At 38.0% G+C, this 21,664-nt stretch overlaps 1 protein-coding gene across 16 annotated transcripts in view; it reads left to right on the top strand.

Annotated features, from left to right (window-relative positions):
• Nucleotides 1–21,626, top strand: part of LOC309612557 (protein FAM228B) — a gene marked incomplete at its 3' end in the record, with an annotated part of 89,423 nt that extends 67,797 nt beyond the window's left edge. For 9 of the 16 annotated variants that reach the window (XM_082358432.1, XM_082358430.1, XM_082358440.1 and 6 more), the window contains 7 exons: nt 398–466; nt 2,253–2,444; nt 3,111–3,191; nt 7,152–7,239; nt 7,334–7,490; nt 15,771–15,878; nt 21,449–21,626. In XM_082358432.1, the coding sequence (XP_082214558.1) occupies nt 398–466; nt 2,253–2,444; nt 3,111–3,191; nt 7,152–7,239; nt 7,334–7,490; nt 15,771–15,878; nt 21,449–21,455 (702 nt within the window). Of the gene's footprint in view, nt 1–397; nt 467–2,252; nt 2,445–3,110; nt 3,192–5,532; nt 5,655–7,151; nt 7,286–7,333; nt 7,497–15,770; nt 15,883–21,448 lie in introns of those variants that run through there. The other 7 variants (XM_082358437.1, XR_014235276.1, XR_014235277.1 and 4 more) reach the window with 7 other exon arrangements.
• Between the last annotated feature and the right edge of the window lie 38 nt (nt 21,627–21,664).

The raw sequence follows: 21,664 nt of genomic DNA, 5'->3' as shown, positions 1-21,664 counted from the left end.
TCTGGGCAAAGTCATTTGACCATATTGGGACTCAAAATGTCTGTGATCTGAGTTATTTTTTCCCTAGAATGAACTGTAGCTGAGAGCAGAAAGATTCAAATACTCTTTAAAAAGTACTGATGATATGATTTTTTATTTTATTTTTTTAAAATAAATTTATTTATTTATTTATTTATTTTTGGCTGTGTTTGGGTCTTCGTTTCTGTGCGAGGGCTTTCTCCAGTTGCGGTGAGCGGGGGCCACTCTTCATCGCAAGATGGTATGATTTGAAGTAGAAAAATTGGATTGACAGAGAACTTTCCAGGGATATGTATGTCACATATAAAATGAGTCTAGGTAGTATTAATAATTTAATTTTCAAATATTTGATTTTCAAAATGTCATTCTGTCATTTTAGGCATTAGCTAAAGAAGATATTGATGCAGCTATTCAATCAATATTATACAGAGAAAATTATAGAATTAAGGTAAGAATTGGCTGCAGAATATGTCTCAATTAAAAATTAAACTTTGTTTTTCCATTTCAGATGTAGTGCATTGTCATTATAAAAATTTTAGAAAATATAGAAAACAATTAACACTCATTAGCCTTTAGGATTGAACTTAAAAGAGCTCTGAGATTGCTTTAATTTAGTTCCTCTCTTCGTATACTTTGTGAGGACTCTTTTATAGATACCTTATAAGAGTTTCCTCCTACTCACTTGTTCCTTCATGTTAGTGGGGCTTCTGTGGAGTCACTATGTATTCTTAAAAGCTTTAAGAGCTGTTATTGGAACACACTGACCAATTATTACTCAGGTATACATAAGTAAGAACAAAGCTTTAACTGTAGCAGGATGGGCTTAATTATAAGACAAGATGAATGTCTGTGTGAAGTGTACTAAACACTGGAGTGGGTAGCCTATTTTTGTTTTTAAGAATTTTCTTTAGAGTTGTTTGAAAAGGAAAGGAACTGTTCATTGAGAATGGTTGAAATGTGCTATGACCTGAAGCTAGGGAGGGATATCACCTGGAGAAGATTATAGGGTTTTTATTATTTTATTTTTTTCATTTTAAATTTCATGTTGTTGATCCTAGTAATCACATGATTTCGTTTGCTAGATGAAAGGTATATGAGAAGTTTTGGTGAGAATGATTTAGTTTATAGCCTAATTTAGGCATTTTCTTTGCAGGCTACTTGTCATTTTTACCAGGTTGTGCTACTGTTCTGTCTTTTTTTTTTTCCCCCATAGAATATTCTTTTTTTTTTTTTTTGGCTGTGCTGTGCGGCTTGTGGGATCTTAGTTCCCTGACCAGGGATTGAACTCGGCCCCTCGGCAGTGAAGGTGTGGAGTCCTAATGACTGGACTGCCAGGGAATTCCCTCCATAGAATATTCTTCTGCCTCATTCTTTGTCATTCCTTCTCTTCCTAGATAACTCTATTCTTTAAGGCCCATCCCAAATGTCTACCAATTTGGAAATCTTTTAAAAAATTTAATTATTTTTCTATTGTAAAATATATATAACATAAAATTTGCTTTTTAACCATTTTTGAGTGTACAATTCAGTGACATTAATTACATATGTGTTGAACAACCATAACCACTGTGTATTTCTAAACCTTTTTCATCACCCCAACCGAAACTTTGTACTCATTAAGTAGTAACTTCCCAGCCCTCCTTCTGCAAGCCTCTGGTAACATCTGATTTATTTTCTGTCTCTATGAATTTGCCTATTCTAGATATTTCATATAAGTGGAATCCTACAATATTTATCCTTTTGTGTCTGTCATATTTCACTTAGCATATTGCTTTTAAGGTTCATCCATGTTGTAGCATGTGTCAGAACTTCACTCCTTTTTATGGTTGTATAATATTCCATTATACGTATATACCACATTTTGTTTATACCTTCATCTGTTGATGAACACTGGAGTTGTTTCCACCTCTTGGCTATTGTGAGTAATGATGCAGTGAACACTGGTATACTAGTATCTGTTTGAACCCCATATATCTCTTGCTACATGGTCCCTCCTCCTGTTGTTTTGTAGATTTGTTTTGTAGTCTGTCTTCCAGGGAGAGCAGGCATGTTGTCTAATTTATTCATGTATTCTTTGTTTCCAGTATTGTGTGTGTCACACAGTAGAAGCCAACCAAATGATTTAATTAATGGATGATTTTGTGGGTTATTCTTATGAATATAAATTAAGTTTAAATTTTGGAACAAGAAAACTTTAAGATAATATATTTGTCTTTCCTATCACTGTTTACTAGGAACTAGGTAAGTATTTAAAGCATCATGACTTCTTAAATGCAAGAAGAAAAGAGATATTATATAAAAGATGGGTTGATCATGTGGCACATCCTCTCCAGAAGAAAATTATAGAAAATGTTACTTCACATAAGAAGATTAAAAAAAGGAGACAAGAGGAATTAGATGGTTTTTTAAAATACGTAAATAAAAAGGTACTAAGAGATCATTTGTTACTTTTTTCAGTTGCTTTAAAAACTATAGTTATCTTTCTTTATTTACAGTCATCCAAACAGCCTGCCCTTCCCAATTCTGTATATGTGTAATCTGTACTCTGTTATAGCACATACTATTCTTAAATCCAGGGCATGTGGAAAGGATGGAGGGAAAGGGTTAGGTCTGGATTTAAATGTGTACATTAGAATAATTTTTCTTTCTTTCTCCTATGTAATTGTTACTTTTATATACCAATTAAAAAAATTGGACTCTAGGTTCACGATATGTGTTTTTTTGTTTTTTATTCTGGAACTTGATTATTTACAGAGCTATAAAATATTTCTGTTCTCCTGGCATTTTTAAGAGATCTGAGATGTTTGAATATTAAGTATCTAAAAACAATTTCCTATATCTTTTAGTGTTGCAACATCCTTTATTAAAATCTTGAAAATTTTAAGTAGATTCCTTCTATCACTATAATATTTCTTACCTAGATACATTAAATTTAATTTCCAATTTGATCTTCCCTTCCCTTTTGCATTTGTCATTGATGCCATTTCAAAGCATAAGAGTGGAACTGTGTGTTTGACTCTTGAGTCCTGTTATGCTCAAAATTAATTATGGACTTCTTGTTCTTATGTGTGGTTTTTATTTCCTTCCTGTAGGGAAATGCATTTATAGAGCATTATGATCCAAAAGAATATGATCCTTTTTACATGAACAAAGAGGACCCGAATTTTCTGAAGGTAGATTTCTTTCTTTTTTTTTTTTTTAAGTTTAGTTATTTATTTATTTTTGGCTGCATAGGGTCTTCGTACGTGCTTTTTTCTCTAGTTGCGGCGCATGGGGGCTACTCTTCGTTGCAGTGCTCGGGCTTCTCATTGTGGTGGATTCTTTTGTTGGGAGCACGGGCTCTAGGCGGGCGGGCTTCAGTAGTTGTGGCACACGGGCTCAGTAGTTGTGGCTCACGGGCTCTAGAGCACAGGCTCAGTAGTTGTGGTGCATGGGCTTAATTGCTCAGCAGCATGTGGGATCTTCCCGGACCAGGGCTCGAACCCGTGTCTCCTGCATTGGCAGGCGGGTTCTTAACCACTGCGCCACCAGGGAAGCCCCTGAAGGTAGATTTCTAATTTTAACTTTGGTATTATGTGGTTTGTTTTTTTGAGCAGTCCTAATATATAAGTAGTCCTTTAGTGATTCCCAACGAATGCAGTAACATCTTAAGAATCATGTCCCATCTCCATATCTTAGAAAGGAACAAAAAAGCCAAAGTCCAAAGTAAATTAAACCTCTGTAAAATTTGAAAATATTGTATAATAATTGGGTAATAGATAATGTTAAAAAATTTCATAGACTTTTAAATTTGTTACAAAAGTAATATATTTTTATGATATATAAATGAGAAAATCAATTTTAAAATAAAGAATAAGAAGATCACTCAAAATTCCATTACCCAGAGTGAACTCATGAACATTTTTCTGTATATCCTTCAAGACTTCTTTCTAATGGTAAACCAAGTATACTTCAATTTAAAAAAAAAAGACTTCTTTCTATGTGTAGGTATATGTACACATTTTTATTTAACAAGAATGGGATCATACCACACATTAGGTTTTAAAATCTTCTTTTCCAAAAAAAAAAAAAAAAATCTTCTTTTTCTCAGTAGTTTATGATTTGCTTTCTTTCTTTGTCAATAAATATAAATATACAATTGTAATCAATGCATGGTATTCTGTTGTTAATAGCTAACTTGCACTGAGGGGTTAACCAAATGTTAAAGATTTCTTTTTACTTTATTTCAGCATTCACTGATAATTTACAAATAAGGCAAGTGAGGCACGGGTAGGTTAAGTTACTTGTCCAAGGTTACACAGTTGTAAATAGCAGAGTACAGGTATGTTTCTAACCACATATACTATCTTGCTGTACCATCTTTTTTTTTTTTTTTAAACATATTCCTTATTTTGAACCTCTAGATTGGTTTTTTTTTTAATTAATTAATTAATTTATTTATTTATTGGCTGCATTGGATCTCCGTTGCTGCACGTGGGCTTTTCTCTGGTTGCAGTGAGCGGGGGCTACTCTTTGTTGCAGTGCGCGGGCTTCTCATTGTAGTGGCTTCTCTTGTTGTGGAGCACAGGCTCTAGACGTGCGGGCTTCAGTAGTTGTGGCTCACGGGCTCTAGAGCGCAGGCTCAGTAGTTGTGGTGCACGGGCTTAGTTGCTCTGTGGCATGTGGGATCTTCCCGGACCAGGGCTCGAACCCGTGTCCCCTGCATTGACAGGTGGATTCTTAACCACTGTGCCACCAGGGAAGTCCCTCTAGGTTGTTTTTGACCTATTGTTGTCATAAATGACATTATGATGAACATCCCTGTAACTATTTATTTCTTAATTTTTTCCTTTGGGTAAGTTGCTAGAAGTAGAATTGCTGGGTTAAAAATTATGCATGATTTTAATTCATATCACGAAATTGTCCTCCAGAATGGTTATATAAATTTGTACCTCCTCCTGAGAATCTATTTTTTCCACACTTCTGCTAATAGTGGATATTATTAAAGAAAATAAAACAAAAAACCTACCTTGAATCATAGGCATTTTAAACTGCTGGTAGTTGCAGGGCAAAGCAGTCTTTTAAATTTTTCCCCAAATTGAGGTGTGTGTATGTGCTATTGTCCCTATTTTTATAGGTCAGAGTTAAACTGAGAGTTTAGAGTTAGATCCTTAGACATACTAACTAGTAGCATACCTGGTAAGGGTTAGAATTGGGATTTAAAACCAGATCTTTTTTTTTTTTATAAATTTATTTATTTATTTAATTTTTGGCTGCGTTGGGTCTTTGTTGCTGTGTGAGGGCTTTCTCTAGTTGTGGTGAGTGGGGGCTACTCTTCGTCGTGGTGCACGGGCTTCTCATTGCAGGGGCTTCTCTTGTCGTGGAGCATGGGCTCTAGGCGTGCGGGCTTCAGTAGTTGTGGCTCACAGGCTCCAGAGCGCAGGCTCAGTAGTTGTGGCACATGGGCTTAGTTGCTCCGCAGCATGTGGGATCTTCCCGGACCAGGGCTCGAACCTGTGTCCCCTGCATTGGCAGGCGGATTCTCAACCGCTGCACCACTAGGGAAGCCTGAGACCAGATCTTTTGGATACCAGAATTCTATTCTGTTCTTTCACCACGTTGCCACTCTGAATGAAGCTGATAGGTGACCTCTTAAGGTAAGCTGAGCACTTTGAGGTTATAGCAGCAGTTCTCAAAGTGAGGTACATAGACCTTTGACAGCCCCGAAACCCTTCTAGGGGGTATATTAGGCCAAAACTTTTCATAATAGTGCCAAATTTTATTTGCCTTTTTCATTGTGTTGACATTTGCACTGATGGTACAAAAGCAATGTTGGGTGAAACTGCTAATACCTTAGAACTACTTAAGTCAGTGTTGCCAGATTATACTGGTACTGTACTCATATTCTTCACTGTCATGCACTCACAGTAAAAAAAAAAAAAAAAAAAAAAAAATTCAGTTTCACTTAAGAATGTCCTTGATCAAACAGTAAAAAAATTATTAATTTTATTAAGTCTTACTCCCCCCTTTTTTTATTGAAGTATAGTTGATTTACAATGTTATGTTAGTTCCTGGTGTACAGCAAAGTGATTTGGTTTTTTATGTACATATATAGTTTTTCAGATTCTTTTCCATTATAGTTTGTTACAAGATATTGAATATAATTCTCTGTGCTATACAGTAGGACCTTGTTGTTTATCTGTTTTACTATATGTAGTCGTTTGTATCTGCTAATTCCAAACTCCTAATTCATCCCTCCCCTCCAAGTCTTGGTCTTTTCTACATATCTTTTTAATATTCTGATGAAATGCGAGGTATGCAAAGAGCATTTATGCATACTGAAATACAGTATGATTGTTTGAATTGTGAGCTGAATTGCCTGATTTTTTTTTCATGGAACATCATTTTTACTTGAAAGAATGAATTACAGACTATGTTTATTAAGTCTTGGGTGTTTGGTAGACATTTTCTGGAAAATTAATGAAGTGAGTCTGTCACTTCAAGAAAAACAACTGACAGTATTTGTTGCTAATGATAAAATGTGAACTTACAAACAAAAATTTGAATTTTTGAAATATCATACCATCATATATGAGAGTGTTCCAATACTCAAAGACTTTACTGATGAGACTGGTGATATTAATGAATGTGATTATTGTATAATGAAACGTATTAACATTTGGAAGACCTCACATAACTCAGTGATCTAATTTTCTCTAAACAACCAATTCATGATATGGATAAAAGATTCATTCAGAGTTCAAGTTCAGGATGGACCAATGGATTTTAATGTAGCAGAGTTTGAATAATTCATTGATATGGTTTCAGATTCTACATCATAACTGACCTTTAAGAAGCTGCCACTTGTTGAGTTTGGGTATAGTACTGATATCTAAAAAGAATATCCACAATGATCTGAAAAGGCTATTAAAACAAGAGCTAACCATGCTTCTTTGGCTGAAGGGCCTTGCCAGGAGATGTATTGGAGTGCTGCCATCTCTTTGTAATGTGTTAAATATATATAATAATTAGATTGCTGTTAGTTTGTAGATATTGTAATCTTGATTCTTCTGGCATAAGAGCCATACATGGATGCTTAGAATAGACTGAAAAAGAGCTGCAACCCGGTCCTCAAAGAAGTGTTTTTCTTGTAGGTTACAATCCCACCATTTCGTGACCCTTTGAAAAAGGCACAATATGACAAAGACGATGGAAAAAGAATTCTTCTGCAGTGTGAGACTGGTACTTAGTTTCTAATTGTTACATGGTTTCATAACCCAAGAACAATGTGAGTTGCATTTAAGGATGCTAATTTAGCTTGCTAATCTTCCTACAGGCAAAATATTTACAATGAAAGAATTTAAAGAGGTTGAGAAGGCCAAACTGCGTTCCAGATTTCCGGGAATTTCTAATTCAAGGCACTTTATGACTCCAAATGAGTGGCTGAAACTGCCTACAAACTACATAGAAAGTGAATTTTGTAAAAGGAGCAGGTAATGGTTAGTATAATAGAAATTATGGAACCTCTTCGAATTTGAAAACTGTTTCTTGAGACAGTGATATGTATTTTGTCATAATTATGATTTTTAAAAAATATTTCATTTTTCAATGAGCAGTCTACTGTAATTCTTGTTTTTGTCCCTCTGTATGTGATGTTTCTTTTTTCTTGGGTATTTTCAAGATTTTCTCTTTGTCTTTGGTTTGCATTAGCTAGTCTATGATGTGTGTAGGTGTTTTTTCCCCTTCCTTTTTGTTTTATCCTATGTAGGGTTCACTGAGATTCTTGTATCTGTGGTTTGATGTCTTTCATTATTTGGGGGGGAAATTCTAGGCTGTTATCACTTCAGATATTTCTTATGCCCCATTCTTCCTGTGTGTTTTTAAAAAAAATTTATTGGAGTATAGTTGATTTAAAATGTTGTGTTAGTTTCTGCTGTATAGCAAAGTGAATCAGTTATACATATACATATATCCACTCTGTTTTTAGATTCTTTACCCATATAGGTTATTACAGAGTATTGAGAAGAGTTCCCTGTGCTATACAGTAGGTCCTTATTAGTTATCTATTTTATATATAGTAGTGTGTATATGTCAATCCCAGTCTCCCAATTTATCTTTCCCCTGTGTTTTTTTAACTTAAGTATAGTTGATGTACAATATTATATAAGTTTTTCAGATGCACAATGCAGTGATTCACAATTTTTAAAAGTTATACTCCATTTATAGTTATCATAAAGTATTGGCTATACAAAAATATCCTTACAGCTTATTTATTTTATACATAGTAGTTTTTACCTCTTAATCCCCTACTCCTAACTTGCTCCTTCCCCTTTCCTCTCCCCACTGGTAACCACTAGTTTGTTTTCTGTATCTGTGAGTCTGTTTTGTTGTTGTTGTTGTTATAGTCACTAGTTTGTTTTATTTTTAAATTTATTTATTTTATTTATTTATTCTTGACGGTGTTGGGTTGGGTCTTCATTGCTGCACGCAGGCTTTCTCTAGTTGCGGCGAGTGGGGGCTACTCTTTGTTGCGGTGCTCAGGCTTCTCATTGCAGTGGCTTCTCTTGTTGAGGAGCACAGGCTCTAGGTGCGCAGGCTTCAGTAGTTGTGGCATGCAGGCTCAGTAGTTGTGGCTCGCGGGCTCTAGAGTACAGGCTCCGTAGTTGTGGCGCATGGGCTTAGTTGCTCCGCGGCATGTGGGATCTTCCTGGACCAGGGCCTGAACCCGTGTCCTGCATTGGCAGGCGGATTCTTAACCACTGCGCCACCAAGGAAGCCCCTGTTTTATTTTTTAGATTCCATATGTAAGTGATATCATACCATATTTGTCTTTCTTTGTCTGACTTACTTCACTAAGCATTAATACCCTCCAAGTCCATGCATGTTGTTGCAAATGGCAAATTTTCATTCTTTTTTTTCAAGGCCGAGTAGTATTCCATTTTGTGTGTGTGTGTGTGTGTGTGTGTGTGTGTGTATCACATCTTCTTTACTCATTCATCTGTTGATGGACACTTAGGTTGCCTGTATATTTTGGCTATTGTAAATAATGCTGCTGTGAACATTGGGATGCTTTTGTTTTTTTCAGATACCCAGGAGTGGAAATGCTAGGTCATATGGTAGTTCTATTTTTAGTTCCATTCTTCTTTTTTTTTTCCTTTCTGAGGCTCCAGTTGTACGTATGTTAGACCACTTGATGTTGTCCCTTAGCTCTTAGATACTCTGTTTTTATTTATTTATGTATTTTTTCTTCTTGTATTTCAGTTGGACAGTTTCTACCCACCTATCTTTAAGGTCACTGAGTCTCTCCTCAGCTGTGTCCTATCTATTGATCGCCATCAAATGAACCTTTCCTCAGCTTTGTCTTATATACTGAAGAGACCATCAGAGGAATTCTCCATTTCTTATGTGATGATTTTTATTTCTAGTATTTCCATTTGATTTTTTTTCACATAGTTTTAATTTTTCCTAAAATTCTCCATCTGCTCATACATATTGTTCATCTTTCCACTAGACTCTTTAACATATTAATCATAGTTATTTTAAGTTCCTCATTTGCGAGTTCCAACTCAGGTTCGTTCTGAATCTGGTTCTGTTGACTGCTTTATCTCTTGACAGTGGGATATTTTGTCTTGCTTTTTTTTGGCATGTCTTGTAATTTTTAATTGAATGCCAGGCATTAGAGGTAGAATAGTACAGACTGAATATTTATGTCTAGAAATGAATATGCCTTTTCTTCTGTCAAGCATTAGTGTGGAGAATTGGGCTTATCTAGTCAGAAATTGAGCTGGGTTTAGGTATTATTATTGCTATTTTTACTTTCAATGCATCACAGACTTCAGATGCCTCTAGTGGTGGGCTGTTGTTACCTTGTCCTTAGGGTAGGGGCTGGGGTACCTGAGGGGTTTTCTCAGGTGTTCCTGTGCCCTCCTCAGTTTTTGGCTGTCCCTGCAAGGCTGCATCACAGAGGTGGAGGGAGTGAGGTGTCTCCATGGTCTTGCTTCATCCCAGAAGTATTCTTTTTTTTTTTTAATTTATTTTAATTAATTAATTTATTTTTGGCTGCGTTGGGTCTTCATTGCTGCGTGCAGGCCTTCTCTAGTTGTGGCAAGTGGGGGCTACTCGTCGTTGTGATGCATGGGCTTCTCGTTGCAGTGGCTTCTCGTTGCAGAGCATGGTCTCTAGAGCGCAGGCTCAGTGGTTGTGGTGCACGGGCTTAGTTGCTCCGCGGCATGTGGGATCTTCCCAGACCAGGGCTCGAACCTGCATCCCCTGCATTGGCAGGTGGATTCTTAAGCACTGCACCACCAGGGAAGCCCCCGCCAGAAGTATTCTGCTGTTGCTTGTTGGTAGGCTCAAAGAGGCAGGCAAAGGAATGTTCTCTGTTTTCTTTTCCCTAGCCTCAGTTTTAGGCAAGCCCTATATGCTTGGGCCTCAGGAGTAGGGTTTTCTTAGAGTTCCTTTCTCTTCTCCCTGTAGCACCCAAACACTATCTTATGTCTGTGGTTGTTCTTGGATGGTAGTTTCCTGCCCCTCTTCCAATAGTAGCAGACCTCTGCTGGGTATAAGTATAAGATTCTGGGCACAAGGCAATTTCTTGTGCCTCCTCCTGGGACAGAGGGTTTTTACTCCTATCCCTATCTTAGTAACAATAGAGCCTTAAGTCTGCCTGGATATAAGAGGATTTCTCATCCCTCCTCCAGAGGTAGATAGATTTTGCTTTTACTCCTCTTCCAAAAGCACTAGATCTTTGCTTATCACCCTGAAAAAGAGTTTGCTTCCCTTACCCCAGCAGCTTAATGCTTTGCTTTGTAGGGGGGGAAGGATCCAGGAAAGTGGGAGGGGCACTTGTTTACCTAGCACTGTCAATCTCTTCCTGCATATCTTTGCCACTAATGGGGGTTTTCTCTGGTTTTCTGCTCTGTGCCCAGTCTTCTTGTTAGCACCTGGTGCAGGCCCTTGGAAAAGCGCTTGCTCATGAGTGTAAACACTTCTTGTATGAGGTCTCCCCAGCTATTCCAAAATGACATGCTAGCCCACACTTGGACTTTAAGGATTCATTAAAATTTTAGCTGATATCTTTTAATTATTAGGCTTTATTTTTAAGAGCAGTTTTAAGTTTATCAAAAATTTAAGCAGAAAGAGAATTTCTTTATATCCCGACCTCCCCATTCCCCACTTTAGTTTCCTCTATTAACATCTTACATTAGTGTGGTACATCTGTTAAATTTTGTGAACCAGTGTTGATTCATCCTTAAATGGAAGCAGAACTCTAATAATTTTCTTATTTTTAAAAATCTGCTACAAATGGCACTGTAAATGTTAGTAAAACACAAATAGACCTTAAGACAGAATTCTGAAAGAATGGGCTTTCTACTTTTTTTCATTGTCTTTGAGAATCATAAGCCTAACTCTAGTAATTAGGTAGGGTCCACCCAAACCAGGAATCTGTTTATAACAGATTTAACTCAGGTTGTATGCGAAGGTGATTTTATTGAGAATATTGATTTTATAGTGGGCTAATAATGGGCATATGGTAGGTTTCAATTGCAGTATTTTATTTTCATCCTCAGGAAGGTTCTGGAGATGACTAATATGGTAAGGAAAATGTTTTCTTTGGATAATTTTCTGGAATTTTCTCTATGTCTCACATTGCTCCACTCTCGTGGAGGCTAGTATGTTTGGGGAAGACTGGCTTATTTGAGCCCTTTGTATATATCATATGTAAATGTCTTATATATTAATACTTTTAATACCTCTTTCGTATTTTCCATCGCCTTTGGTAATTTCTTTGGATATATTTTCCAGTTTACTATTCTTTTTTCACTGTGTTCAATATTAAAATTTTAATTTCTGAAATTTTCTCCCTGTACCCACCCCATATGCTTGTTCGTTCCTGATAGGCTCTTATTGTTTTCTTGTCTTGGTGATTGGATTATTTATTTTTTAAAACATTTTATATATTGCTATTCTACATTCTATATTTGATAATTCCAAATTCCGTATTTTTGGGGGATGCTAATAAATCTTTTGTTTTTCTCTGCTGACTCTCAATTATAATGGTTTGCTTTCTCGTATGCTTAGTGAATTTTATTTGTGAGTTCATTTTATCTTTGGGTGTCCTATTGGCCTAAATTGGGGAAACTTTTCTACACAGATTATTTGCTTCTGTTTCTGCCTCTGCCAGTAGCTGGGATGCCATCAACCTGGGCCTAGCCAGTTCCCTTCAAATGTCTAGGCTCAGTGTGGCAGTCTCAAGTGTAGTGTCCCCACCTTATAGCTGGCATAGACAGGGCTCAGTATTCTGTTAACTCTGTTATTGGCATCTACCCTCAGGGATTATTATCTGTTATTCCATCTGCCCTTGCTGCCCACCATTATGGCCCTAACTTCCCACACCTCTAGCCTCTACTACATTAGTGTGTGTGTGTTTTTCTTGAAGACCCCCTCCTTCTCTTGTAAGACTAGTGACACCTTGAAGGGTACATTCTATCCAGGGTCTAGTTGTTTGAAGTAAATGGATTCCCTCAAAGCAGTGAATTTCAAAATACACAATAACGGCTTGTAAAGACTTACCAAGGTATACATAGGCATGGATAGTTTTAAGGGTCTCAACTTCCAGATTCTGAAGTCTGTATGTACTCTTTCCAAAAGTTGATCTGCCTGAGAACAAGCCTGCATTCATATGACTTCTTATCCCACTTTTTAAAAGAGAGGCATATCTTTCAACCTGGGTGTAAAAAATTTTAAGGTACCAAATAAAGGGACAAATAAAAATACTGGCTTTTGAGAGACTTCCTTTAATGAAGAAGCAAGAAAACTTAACCCACAGGTCTTTCTGTATTTCCCTGTCATACATATTTTATTTTACTTTAATTAACTGATTAATTGATTGATTTAAAGGCATGCTACAGAATCAGGGTACTTGGTCTGTGTTGGGTTGCTTTGAATTTGGAGTAGCTAAAGCTATATAATTTAGTGATGCTTCTTTTATTTTATTTATTTAATTTATTTTTTAATTTTAAAAGTAAATTTATTTATTTATTTATTTTTGGCTGCGTTGGGTCTTCATTGCTGTGCGCGGGCTTTCTCTAGTTGCTCAGTAGTTGTGATGCACGGGCTTAGTTGCTCTGCGGCATGTGGGATCTTCCCAGACCAGGGCTCGAACCCGTGTCCCCTGCATCAGCAGGTGGATTCTTAACCACTGCGCCACCAGGGAAGTCCCGATGCTTCTTTTAAATATAGCTGGAATGTTTTCTGGTACTGTCAGAATTTCAAAATATAATAGCTATAATCCTCTGATAACAATTTTTTGTGATTGCTTTCAGATTTGGTGTGCTTTATTTAATATGGTGGTTAAAATCTATTTTATCAAATAATATCCTAAAACTTTCATTGCTTGTAAGGCCAACACTCATTTTATCTTAATGAATATTTGATATTTTAAAAAATCTATTAACAAGATATAAACTTATTTAAACTTGCAATGAAAAATTGTAGGTGTCAGCTTTAAAATGTTCAAGGGGTTATGTGGTTTTTCAAAACTCTTTTAAGGAGTATATAAACAAAACTGCTTGAAGATCACTGCCTCAGAGCTCCTAGTCAGCCATTATTATAGATAGTATATTTTTTGTTCATATATATGTGTATATATATATTTATCTTTACATGTACTGTAAATTCCTTGAGGACAGTAATTGAGTGGCGTAAAGTGCTTGTTTCGTGGACTAATGAAGTAATGAGCAGGGAGGGGGGAGGCCAAAGACCCTGCTATATAAATCTAGGTCACTGGAAGGATGGAGGTGCTGTCAGCAGAAGATGGAACATAGGAGGAGCAGATTCAGAAATGCAATTGATGAGTTCAGTTTTGTTCATACTGAGTTTTATATACTGGTAGTCCTTTCAAGTAAAGATGTATTACAGGTTGTTGGAAAAGTGAGACAACAGCTCAAGGGAGAAGGGGATTTGAGGTTGGAGAACTAAAAGAGTTGTTCACTTTGGAAATGAGAGTAAAAGCATAAGAATGGATTAGATAGGCTGAGGAGAGAATACTGGGAAAAAGAAAAATACTGAGATGAAAGGTTGTGCTATAAAATTTAGGAGGTGGGAAGGAGAAAAGGAGGAAGAAGCAGTAGTCTGTGATTTGCCAGATATCAGGAGAAGAAAGGGTGACAAGAAGGATCAGGCACTATGCCAGATATAGAGAACTGAGAGGAAGCCACTGGATTTGCTGACTAAGGACATTCCTGCCCCTACTTTTAGTTGGCTCTGAGCAAAAGGAGAGGTAGTTGAGAAGGTCGAATCCGATAATACTCTTCTCATCCAACCTTTTCATTATCGTTTGGTACCCTTAGTATTTACTCTCATCTCAAGGTTCTGCCCCAGGGTAGCTTTGACTAAGAATGTTCCTGCAGACAAATGGGCCACTGCATTAGCCCTTCTCAGATATATTAACACAGGAAACCCTTTTGTCCTCTTGTTAGTAGTGCTTTATACCCTAATCTAAACGTTTGCCATACCGATTTCTTTTACTCAAAACATATTTCAAAATCCACATTCTCTAGGAAGATTCATTCTGATTAAATCAGGATCAGACTGATCCTTTCCATTAATTCTTTGTGTGGCTATTTGCATGCTAGGTGTACTGAGTATGTTAGTTACAGTAATGGCTCTTGGTTTCAGACAACTGAAGCCACCCCAGAAAAGGATTCATTTATTGAGGACTTACACCGCTCATGAAATCATTGGGAGGTCTTAAGAAACAGGGCTGAATTTCAGAAATAACTCCCAAAATCACAGTGTAGAATCGGCTAGCCAAGGGATGTGTTGTTTCTGCTATGATCGGGAAACTGCAGAATCAGGAAGCTGCTGCTCCAGTGGTGGGTTTAGAACCCCACCAGCTCTGCTGTAATCTGTGCCAGCAAAATGGATGCTCCTCACAGGGCCAGTATCACCCTTCCAACCAACTTTTTTTTTAAGATTTATTATTTATTTATTTATTTATTTATTTTTGGCTGTGTCGGGTCTTAGTTGCAGCACGCAGGGTCTTTCCTTGCGGCGCACAAGCTCCTTGTTGTGGTACGTGGGCTTCTCTCTAGCTGTGGCCTGTGGGTTTTCTCTTCTCTAGTTGTGGCGTGCTGGCTCCAGGACGTGTGGGCTCTGTAGTTGTGGTGCGTGTGTTCCAGAGCGCGTGGGCTCTGTAGTTTGCAGCACACGGGCTCTAGTTGAGGCGCGCAAGCTCAGTAGTTGTAGCGTGTGGGCTTAGTTGCCCAGTGGCATGTGGGCTCTTAGTTCCCTGACCGGGGATCGAACCTGCGTCCCCTGTGTTGTAAGACGGATTCTTTACCACTGGACCACCAGGGAAGTCCCCCAACCAACTCTTGACTGGGGCAAGACTAGACGGATCTAAGGCACCTGCCTGCCACCTTATGGCAAAGGAGACTGGGAAATGGGGTGTTTGGGTTCTTAGGAAAAGCACTTTACGTTTATGCTTGTAAATGACAATCTCTGTAACTTCTTTTTACATTTAGAGTATAAGCCCTAGGATATAGGGAATACTTTAAACTTTGCCTAGCTGATTCTAGGGTCTCAGTAAATAGTAAACCAGTCTCTATCATAGTTTCAGCAACTCTGAAACACCCAAGAATGCACACCAGTTTGAAGTAATGATATTTTGGACAATATACATAGCAGTCAATGTATAACAATGATTTCTGTATAAATGCAAGCTAGTATTGTTTTCAGAACATCCTCTCACACCTGTTATCTTATTAAAGGTTAAAAGTAAAAGTGAATTTTAACGAAAGTAGTTTTGACTTGAAACCCTCTACAAAAACTCCTCATCTTCTGGAATCCCAGGAAGAAGAAAAAGCAGTTGTTTACAAGTAAGCCTGTTATTCCATAGCTTTGTTCTTCTTTCATTTAACATGCTTGGCTGTGTTTTCATCCCCTGCCATCATTTTAAGTTGCTGGAGTCGGTGCCAAGGAATACACCAGGCTCTTGTGGCTGGACATCAGGCATTTCCCACCACTGGGAAAGGTGGTAACTTTCCTCAGCTTTTTCTGGTTTTAAAGAACAGACAGCTGACACATTCAGAAATAACAAGCACAGACATAGAAAAAAGTTAACAACTCATATTAAACTTAAAGGTTAGGAGGTTTTTAATTGAATTGGAGCGGTAAAAATGGAATTTTGGACTAATTCTGGTGGGTAGTAGCTGTTACAATATTGTACCCAGGGTGAAGAGAGGTTATAAGCAGAAAAGTGGTACATACTACTGTGTGTGTAACATGGCACATCATCTCAATTTACTAGTTAATGGAATTAAAAGTAAGAGATTTCTCTACGTAGTTATACAACTGGTTAAGTATCTGATTAAAAGTAATGAGATCCCTCAGACATTGTTTTCTTGGTTTTTTTTAACTTCTTTTTTTTTGAATTTTTTGAATTTTATTTTATTTATTTTTTTATACAGCAGGTTCTTATTAGTTATCTGTTTTATACATATTAGTGTATATATGTCCATCCCAGTCTCCCAATTCATCCCCCCCCCCCACACACACACACTTTCCCCCCTTGGTGTCCATACATTTGTTCTCTACATCTGTGTCTCAATTTCTGCCTTGCAAACTGGTTCATCTGTACCATTTTTCTAGATTCCACATATATGTGTTAATATACGATATTTGTTTTTCTCTTTCTGACTTCACTCTGTATGACAGACTCTAGGTCCATCCATGTCTCTACAAATGACCCAATTTCGTTCCTTTTTATGGCTGAGTAATATTCCATTGTATATATGTACCACATCTTCTTTATCCATTCGTCTGTCGATGGGCAGTTAGGTTGATTCTATGACCTGGGTATTGTAAATAGTGTTTCAGTGAACATTGGGGTGCATATGTCCTTTTGAATTATGGTTTTCTCTGGGTGTATGCCCCTCAGACATTGTTGAAGGGAATGTAAAATGGTGCAGCAACTTTGGAAAACAGTTTGTCAGTTTCTCAAAATGTTAAACATTAAATTACCAAGTGACCAGCAATTTAACTCCTCGGTTTCTATCCAGGAGAAATGGAAATATATGGCCACATAAAGGCTTGTGTATGAGTGGGTGTACATGGCACCATTATTCATAATAGCCAAAAAGTGGAAATCACCCAAATGTTCATAAAGTGGTGAATGGATAAACAAAGTGTGGTACATCCATACATGGAATATTATTTGGAAATTAAAAGGAAAAGAAGTACTTACACATGCTACAACATGGATGAACTTCAGAACTATTATACTCAGTGAAAGAATACAATCACAATTTTTATTCTATTTATATTTAAGTGTAATGTTCAGCAAAAGCAAATCTGTAGAGACAGGAAGTTGATTATTGGTTGCCTGGGGCTGGAGTTGGGAATGGAGAGTGACTGTAAGTGAGCATGAGGTTTTGGACTGATAGAAATGTTCTAAAATTAGATCGTGGTGGTGGTTACACAACTCTGGAAATACACTAAAAATCATTGATTTGTGCATTTAAAATGGGTGAATTTTATGGTGCATAAATTATATCTTAGTAAAACTTGATAATAATAAAAAAAAGAACCTAGCAAGGCAGAAGATAAGTGAGCTTACGTGATGTTTAGGAGGTTGGCTTACAATTCTCTCTTCCTAAAAAACCCAAAAGTAAGCTGCAGTAGTTTCCCTTTCCTCATTCTGAATAAACTCAGAATTTGTTGAATAAATACAATGTGGCAGAAGCCAGAGGGCTCTTAGAGATGCTTGATTCTGACATGTCCAGCAGAGAGAACAACTGGTTGCCTCATGAGGGTCTTTTTAGTGCTTTAAAGTAGAAACAGATAACTGTTAGAGATGGTGCTGGCCATTGTGGACTTCTCAGTGTTTTTGAGGTGTGGTTTAACACTTTGCTGCTTTTTTGAATGGGAGCTGAAGTTGAGGGATAATAGGAAGTATTGAAATTAAGCCCTGTTCACGTGGTAGCTGAAGGCCTTAAAAGATGGAATGCTTTAGCATCACTCTTGTCTGTTAGGCTCCAAAAGAGTAGTAAGTTCCTCTGCAATCTGTAACTGCCATGGTCTCATACATACTTGTATGAGTCAGGTTTTAGGATAATAAACATCTTAATCCTATTTAATTTTTATATATTGTATAAAAGGAAAGGTTTTGTCCTTTAATGTCTTTTATAGCAGAGTGTGACTCAGATATGAAGGAGAATATTGCATTGTTGGAGTACCTAGGGACTTAAACTAGAGGCTTAAACTCATGAGCTCCCCCTGGAGGGAGGAGGAAGATTATATTTTCTTCCATGAATTAGGAAAGCATACCAAGTACGGCATCAAGGTGAAAGAGGCATATTTGTCTTTGATAGAGTTAGACCTTCCCAGGGAAGCCACAGTGGACACCTCTGTGAGGGGGTCATATATGCCAGAGAACCCTCCTCAGCTATTTGATTAAGCAGCAATGAAATTTCAGATGAAAATGTTACTAGAGCAAGGTAATGCTATTTATTTGGGTTTATTTTTCATAAAAATGTGTAAATTCATATAGAACTCATCAGCTTCAAATTTAAATAAAATAGTAAATGCTACAATTGAGTTGATAGGATAATTTTTTCCTTTCTGGTTCCTCCCTCTGGAAACACAGGGTCATCCTTTCTGGAAAAAGAACCTCTATGTTATCAGGAGGGATAGAATCCAAGTCCCAAAGAGGCCAACTCTAAAGGGCACTTTTCTTCCTTGAACTTTCTCGAGCTAGGAGGTAGACAGGGATGAGGGCCAGGTTGCGGTGAGAGCTGGTGTAGTTCCATTTTGTAATACACAAGGCAGCAATTGCTGATACCAAAATCTGAGCAGCTGGGAACAACTTCTCTGTATGGCAGTCTTCCCGGAAGACAGGAGGCAGTGGGCCACCCTCCCTACCCTCTCCCCCTGCCAAAAGGGAGTGAGTAGAAGAAACTGAGGCAGGTGTCCTTGATTCAGAGGGAATGAAGAGAGTTGCCCCTGGCAGCTGCACAATAGAGGTATCCTCTAGAAGGTGGACTGTAGGATTTCCCTAGCTCCCTCTCCTGATTTTGCCCTTCTTCCATCCCTCCACCATCTCTACCATCTCTCTACCACATTTACCAGTTACCACACCCAAGCCAGGCCCCAAATTTTGTTCCCCTTAATTTAGCCAAGAAAGGCAAAAATTTTCAAAAGGACCATATACTAAATTAAAGTAGTAAAGTTTAAAAAGTAAAATAAAAGTCCCCAAATGTAAAATGTATAGAAATATAGTTGTTCACAGAGCACAGATTTCTCATCCTAAGGTGACTATGGTTAAACTTGGTGACATTTGACTTGTCTAGGCTAGCCTACTGCTTCCCGGTCTAGGGGCCACTTCCCTGCAGTTCCCTTCTCTACACCCTGTGTCCCGAGTCTCTGGAGTGTAGCTTCTTCTAGGAGTGGATTTGAAGGAGAAGTCACAGCCTATCCTCCCCATCTCCCAGTTAGAAATTAGTAGGGAAATGGTTCGTTTGTCTGAGTGTACAGTCAATCTATCATTCTTCTTTTCTGACTCTATTTCCCTACTCCTAAAGGATAAGGGGGCTACTTTTTTTTAACTCATGGTAAACATATTAAGACTTAATTTTGTGGTTTCACTCCTTTTACTGTCATGTTTTAGTATCCTCTCATGTGCTTGCTTGCTTTCTTCCTCAAATTTTAACAAGAACCTTCTCTGAACCAGGCAGTGTTTGAAAGGCTGGAGACTAGAGGTAAACAAAACAGATAAATCTCTGATCTCAAGGAGCTCACATTTTGATGGGAGACAGACAATAAACAGGCAAATATATAATATCACTTGAGCTGGTAATAAGTACAATGAGGAGAATAAAACAGGAAGTTGCTGGAGAACTACCCAACCAAAAGGGTTTAAATGGACAGTGAGGAAAAATAATACAATAAGTTGCTTTGTAATCATACCCTACACACCTTTCTTATGTACTGTACTGGTTATGGGTCTCTTGATATAACCAGCCCCAAACAGGATTATTCTTTTTTCTTTTTGGCCATACCACGTGGCATGTGGGATCTTAGTTCCCCTACCAGGGATCGAATCCGTGGCCCCTGAAGTGGAAGCACGGAGTCTTAACCACTGGACCACCAGGGAAGTCCCGAGGATTAGTCTTAATTTTGCACTTCTGCCCCTCTTCCTGCCAAATTTCTCTTAGTTCAGTGAATAGGACTATAATCCAAAAAGGACCCCCAGGATAAAAGTCTAGGGGTCATTTTTTATTTCTTGATTTCACTCAGTTCCTGTGTCTTATAGGTAACGAGCTCTGTTAGCTCGTTCACTTCTCAGTTCTTCACTACTACCACTAGTTCAAGTTTCTGTGATCTTACCTGGCCTATTGCATTAGCCTCCTAACTCGTTTTCCTGCTTCTGCTCTCGCCCCTATATAATCAGTTCTCCATGCAGCACCATATTTTTTTAAAAATGTTAATTAGATCAGAATTTTCCCCTACTCAAAACCTTCTAATGGCTTCCCCTCACACCTTGAATTTTATTCTAACTGCTTATCATGGCCTCTAAACCTCCTATACGATTGGGCACCTGCCTCCTCCCCACCCTTATCACCTGCCTTTCTTTCCACTCTCACTATGTTCCTTTTCTTGTTCTGTGAACACGCCAACCTTACTCCCATCTCGGGCTTTTGCTTCCGCCAGTCCGTCTGCCTGGAACACTCCTTCCCCAGATCTCTCCATGTCTCCTTTTCTCAGGTCACTCAGACTTCTGCACAAACATCATCTCTCCAGAGAAGCCTTCTCTGACTTCTCTACTTAAAATACTCTCCCTCATCCATTCCTCCACCCTCCCACCTCCTTTACCTGTGGAGAGGTAGGATCCAGGACTTGAGGTCAGGACAATCCATCATTATAAGAGGAAGGAAGGCAGAGGGCGTAGACTTAGATGAAACCAGCTTGGTGAATTTTGTGAAGGAAGATTGTTTACTTCTGTTTACTTCGTTTTCTCATGTAAGTCAGAAGGTCATCCATCAGCTGATAGTGAAGGTGGACAGAGATTCAGAGGTTTGAAAAGAGAAGGGAAGAAAGGAACCTAGTATTTTATAAATCACAATAATCCTAGTGTAAATTAGCACTCCAGACATATTGACATCAGAAAGCAGGACCATAGGGGGTCCCTCAAATCATATCACACATCAGTGCTCTACCCCACCTATAATAGGGTTGGCTCTGTCCCAGAAGCTCTTTGTTTCTTAATCCAGATAGAGTGAGGAGAGGCTGAGTCAAGAGATTTAGGTGGGGACCCTGCCTCCAAGTCATTTAGCGCCAACAGGAGGGCTAGGTTTCAGGGAGATCAGCTCAGCTAAAGCAGAGGAATTCTTTCTGCTCTTGTAAGCCCCTCATCCCTGTATCAATTACACTTTTCTGTCATTTTCAAAAGGTTTTAGCAACCAAGGAGCACATACCCTGAGCCTTGACCGGTAAAAGAGGACACAAAAGAAGGCTGCTTCAAAGGAAGCCATCTGCCAGCAGGAATCATTCAGGATGAGGACCAGGAAAGGCACTCAAGAATTGTTCTATGTCTAAGAAGAGCATCTGCAATAAACTTCATCTTTTGAGTCCAGTGTCTGTATGATAATTAAGAAATGACAGTACT

Source organism: Balaenoptera borealis, assembly GCF_965194805.1.
Source record: "Balaenoptera borealis genome assembly, chromosome: 15".
NCBI classification, from domain to species: domain Eukaryota; kingdom Metazoa; phylum Chordata; class Mammalia; order Artiodactyla; family Balaenopteridae; genus Balaenoptera; species Balaenoptera borealis.
Note: the sequence above shows the minus strand (reverse complement) of the source record. Positions and strands in the feature narration are given on the sequence as shown.